The sequence below is a fragment of the Sinocyclocheilus anshuiensis genome, unplaced genomic scaffold (genome assembly GCF_001515605.1).
Source record: "Sinocyclocheilus anshuiensis isolate Anshui unplaced genomic scaffold, SAMN03320099.WGS_v1.1 scaffold1045, whole genome shotgun sequence".
Taxonomy (NCBI): domain Eukaryota; kingdom Metazoa; phylum Chordata; class Actinopteri; order Cypriniformes; family Cyprinidae; genus Sinocyclocheilus; species Sinocyclocheilus anshuiensis.
In genome coordinates, this window is record NW_015555799.1 from 759277 (window position 1) to 764547 (window position 5271).

Here is a 5271-nt window from a genome sequence, read left to right on the forward strand (position 1 = left end):
GTCATCACGTAGATGAGGTCAGGATACAAGGACGACGGGAAGGGGGTGTTTATAGGAAGGCCTGCTTGCTGACCTTGTGGCTGCAATCAGAAATAATGAGCCAGTGGGGGATTTATTGTGTCCGAGGTCTGGTATGCTCGGCCTTTCCGAACATAAGTCCCGGGTCTCTATTGTCAGCCGCACACAAAGAAGGGAAGGTGTTGTTCTTCAAAAGGGAAGACAGTCCCCGGGAAGATGAGTCAAGAACAAACTCTTGCATTCCTCTCTGCCGGCCACAGCGAAAGACCGCTGCACTCTACACAAACATTGACATGGAGTCATGTTTCTGCAGGACACTCCGATACATCTTCATCCACAATTTTTTCCTCTGCTGTTGTCCATTTGGGACACTAGACAAGGTTGATGTAATTCTTGATGTTGGAGACATTTTCCCCCACAGGGTACCTCTAAAGGTCCAGAGATAAGCATTGGGACACGGTCAGTTTGAAACCTCTAAGAAGAAAACGGGTAGTAGGATCTGTTAGGAGTCGCCTGTGTTTTGGAGGATGCGAGCCCTCGGGCTGTCCTTCCTGTTTGAGGGGCCGAAGTTCATCCCCTCCTGACCACCTGCTCAGCCGTTTCCTGCCTCTGTTTGCTCAGCTCAGACTTTCTGACAAAACACACAAATAAAGCTGATATTTGGTGGAAGATCTGTTGCTGATGTGGGGAAGAAAACAAATAAAAAAGGGACATAAAACAGACCCTTCCTGTGGCGCCAAACCAAAAGTTCTTCAAGCCCCTTGGGAACCATTATTTGAGCAGCCAAGGTGTTTTTGGTAAACACTCTCGCTGTCTTTGCAAAGGTGCTTGGCCTTTAGCAAACACCTCGCCATCAAAGTGTGCGATTACAGAGACATGTACTTGAGCAAAAACAAGCAGCTGCCATTGACCTTCCTGCTTCCCGTCATTGTCATTGAGAGGAAGATGAGAGCGTGTGTGTTAAGCGGCATATATGAATACTGGGACATGTATTCAGAGAGGATGCAGAGTGGGCGCCACAGGACTCAATCCACCCAGGAGACAAATGATGAGCCTTTAACCCACTGGCAGAAACACACTTGGACCTCTGAAGCAGTGTAGTACCCGTAAAGTACAACTGTGTACTTTATTTTACCCTTAAAAGGTTTGTAGTAGTACCTTAATGGAATGTATTACTACTCTAAATGCATCTTTATGCAGCCAAATTAAGGCTTCTCTGCCTGCTCAAAATTCTGTGTAAAGATGCAATGCCGTATAAAAGCCAGGCTAAATTATGATTGCTCTGACCCACCTCAGCCCCTAGTATCACAGTACTGCACTGTAAAAATTCTGTAGTTTTTACAAAATAATTTTGGCAGCTGTGGTTGCCAGAATAATTTTGTAAAAAATACAGAAAAACTGTAAACACATTTACATCAAAAACTGTAAATTTTACAGTATAAAACTGTAATTTACAAACAAGAAAAGTTGAATGTAAACCAGTAAATTCAACAATGCACACTGCTATTAAACTGAACAAAATTATAAACGCAACACTTTTGTTTTTGCCCCCATTTTTCATGAGCTGAACTCAAAGATCGAAGACTTTTTATATGTACACAAAAGGCCTATTTCTCTCAAATATTGTTCACAAATCTGTCTAAATCTTTGTTAGTGAGCACTTCTCCTTTGCCGAGATAATCCATCCACCTCACAGGTGTGGCATATCAAGATGAGGGAATTCTGGGAATATCAGTTTACAGTTTTTGACTGTAAATTATACATTGATTTGTTATTTTTACTTCTAAAAACTGTAAAATTAACAGCATTTTACTGTAAAATTACATGAAATATCTGGTTAGATATTTTACAGTTTTTCCCTGTATATAGTACGGGAACTTACTGTTAACCTATTAACAGTTTTTTTTTTTCCGTAGCGTTTTTACAGAATTTTACAGTTAAAATTACACTTATTTTTTACAGTGTGTATAAAGGTGCAAATTGCTGTGTAAATGCATTTATGCCACCCCTGAGCAGCATTAAACTGTCTGTGTAAAGACATTTAAAGGTATTAACATGCACCTTTTTAGAGTTAGTTAGAGTACAGAGAGTATTGCACCAGTGACAAGGTAAAAACCCTAAAGGTTTATTGCACTTTTTTCCCAATGCATAGTGACAAAACACTACATTAGCTTCACAGCTGAATAAACAAGGCAATAATCAAATGCTCAAAGTGAAGAAAATGGTTCGTCTGGCAGTCTTTGTGACATTTTCTATTTTTTTTAGTGGGAACACAAATTAATATTTATTTTACTAAATAATGTGTTATGTAGTTGTGACGTTTTAGTTGTGCAATGTTTCATGATAAAATATCGGCACAGGAATCTCTCTCGTCTCCCTTGTAGATATATTTCACTGGTTGAGCTAAAATAAAATAAAAATGTAACCATAATAAGAATGCTTTAATTTTGTTAAGCATCCTGTCTGGGTTTGATTTATAAATAAATGATCAGTAACAAATGTCTTATGCTGAGAAACATATGGAAGACTATAATCTTCAGTGTGTGTAGCTCTGACCTGCTCCAAAAGTTCTCATACATTTTGAAATAAAATGTCAAATAAATGCATTAAAATGTTTATATATAATGGTAAACATATTTAATTAACTGCATGTTAGTGTCTTACTAAGTTTAACCATAACCAAACACACCTGAACAGGCTAAGAAAGGTGTTGGTTGCAAATGACAGACAGGTGGGTTCAATTGGGATTGGAACTACAGTCTGCAGAACACTGGCCAATCAGGACTGGAACTATAGAGCCCTGCTCTAGGGGATGCTTTTCCGTAAAGCTGCTTATGCAGTATGAAATGTAAAAAGCACTATATTAATACCATGGGCTTAACTTGATGGTCTCGATAACTTTAGTGTAGTTAGCAAGAAGCTTTTAGTGTAGCTTGCTACTTTTTCAAGGTAGCTTCTTTCACAGTAATTTGACTGTAGTTGGACTACTCTACATTAAGAGTGGCTTGTAGCTTGGCAAACTACAGTTTCACAGTAACTTCCTTGACACTGATGTCATCTAATGATACCTGGCATACTGTATATATACAACACTGGTATGACAATTAAGTAGAGCTAAATATGGGGATATAATTATCGCTTTGGTGTGCGAGAGGTCCTGGGTTCAAATCCCGGACGAGCCCCCAATTTCTTACACCCATGTTCTGACCTAGTTATCATTTTCAGCTGACCCATGGGGGAAATCACTTTACAAAGGCATGGTAACAATTGTCTTCCACTGAATGAGTGAAAGCAATGGTTTCTGAAATGAATATTTGCTCTGTTTCAGATCCATGTTTTGAGTTCGGGCTCTCGGCTGTTCTGGGAATCGCGTTTGGAGGATTTCTGATCGGAGTTCTCCTCACCGGCGCTTTATGGTTCATTAAGATACGCACAGGTAAGTTGCAGGCATTTGGAATGAGTTATGTTTAGCGGAGCCTATGACTTATTTAACTACTCAAACGTGAGAAGATGTATTTGGTAGAGTTTTCTCTGCTTCTTTAGCTTATGAGGGAAGAGGTGGAGAGAGCAGCTCTAACAAGCCTTGTGATGATTTCCCACTAGAAATAAGATGAAGCAGTTAAGTAAGGCCACTGCCATAGTACTTCCAGACTGATGATCTGTTCTTGTCTTGAAGGGACTTTTTTTGAAGTCCTGATTATAAGTGATCTCTTTATGAGTTTTGTAATCAACGGTAATGTCCAGATCTCATGCGTGCATTGTTTCAGGGCATCCTGTGGCTCTGGGAATGAGATCAACGGCGGCCGAGCTCTCAGGTAAACCGAACTCTAAACTTTAAATGAGTCAATCTTTTCCTCAACACACTTCCTATACTCCTTTCCTGTCGCATTTCCTTTTCACGGTATGATCGCCTCACTCGATAGTTGCCACGGAAACCTGTTTTTGTTTATTTCGCTCAATATTCCTTGTGTCTTTTGTCCAGTCCTCTCTATATCCGGATGCCCGTGTGGTCTGACCAAACGGCAGCCAGTGCCCACCCACCCATCTCCCTCTGAGAACAGCAGCGCCAATGCCAGCATTGGCAGCACCCAGAGCACACCCACCAGCAGCATGGCATAACGCCGTCGCCATGTGTCCCTCCTCTCCTAACGCTCTCTCCCTCTCGAAGCCATCTCGCTCCACGCATCCCATCATCCCGAGCGAGAGAAAAAGAGAGACGGTAGCAGTCCTGAAACGTTCCCTGTACCTCACAATACTCCATTCGCTCACCCGGCTACGGGAAGTCAGTGGGGACGTAGAACAAAAAAAGAAAAAGCTTGGCTCCCAGAGACAGGAAAAACAACACATAACCCCCAGGAACTAACAGGAAATTTGTCGCATTCTTGTGCCGGTGCCTCTCTGATGGAGGCGAAATAAGATTTCACGGACAAACAGTGGGCTGACGCATCAATTCGCTTTCAGATGGGACTAAATATGGCTCAAAGACACGCGCGAACAAACGTCAGACTCGTATCCAAACACTTAGCCGTGGACTAACAAGATGAATCCTTCCAACAAATCAACTATTGGACATGAACATAAAAGGAAGCACATTTTTATTTTTAGAGTTCTTACTGAAAAGGCTGTCCCACACGGGACAGATTGGGAAATGGCTACCTCGGAGTCTCTGTCGATGTAGATTTGTTAAATATTTGTTTGACCATAACTAGAAACAGTGGCTGAATCTCGTGAAATATGTCAAAACGTGTCTTATTTAACTCTCAAATCAATAGAAAGACAAAAGCAATTATGTAAGACTGCTTCAGGACCTTTCTTGATGTGACATTTTATTCCAATCTCATTCTTATTGCTGATATGTTTGAAAAAATATATATTTTTTTAAATATAAATGATGGTAGTATTTTGAATATTTGTTGCACTGCCCTTAATAATCCTAAAAGGGTTACTTTTCTATATCCAAAATGCCTTTTTCTTTTGATTATGGAGTGAAATATGACCGATCATGTTTTCATGAGATTCATATGGATTTTGTTTTTTCTTTCAAAATATATATTTTTTAAATATATATTTTGCAACTTTGTCTTCATTGAGTGACAAAATTTATTTTATTAATTACTTTAGTGACTAAGTAACTTTAAAGATATATTTTGTGTGTGTGACTTTACTGAATTCACTGATTAAAGCATCTACATATTAGAGTCTAAGCTTTGGAAGTTGGCCAGAAGTTTCCATAAATTGAGAACTCATCTAATT

At 39.8% G+C, this 5271-nt stretch overlaps 1 protein-coding gene across 4 annotated transcripts in view; it reads left to right on the forward strand.

The window, feature by feature from the left end:
* LOC107674925 (uncharacterized) overlaps positions 1-4778 on the forward strand; it is a 58383-nt gene extending 53605 nt beyond the window's left edge. For 3 of the 4 annotated variants that reach the window (XM_016469078.1, XM_016469079.1, XM_016469081.1), the window contains 3 exons: positions 3347-3454; positions 3786-3833; positions 4001-4778. In XM_016469078.1, the coding sequence (XP_016324564.1) occupies positions 3347-3454; positions 3786-3833; positions 4001-4137 (293 nt within the window). In that variant the 3' untranslated portion in view covers positions 4138-4778. Of the gene's footprint in view, positions 1-3346; positions 3455-3561; positions 3642-3785; positions 3834-4000 lie in introns of those variants that run through there. The other variant, XM_016469080.1, reaches the window with a different exon arrangement.
* Positions 4779-5271: the final 493 nt, after the last annotated feature.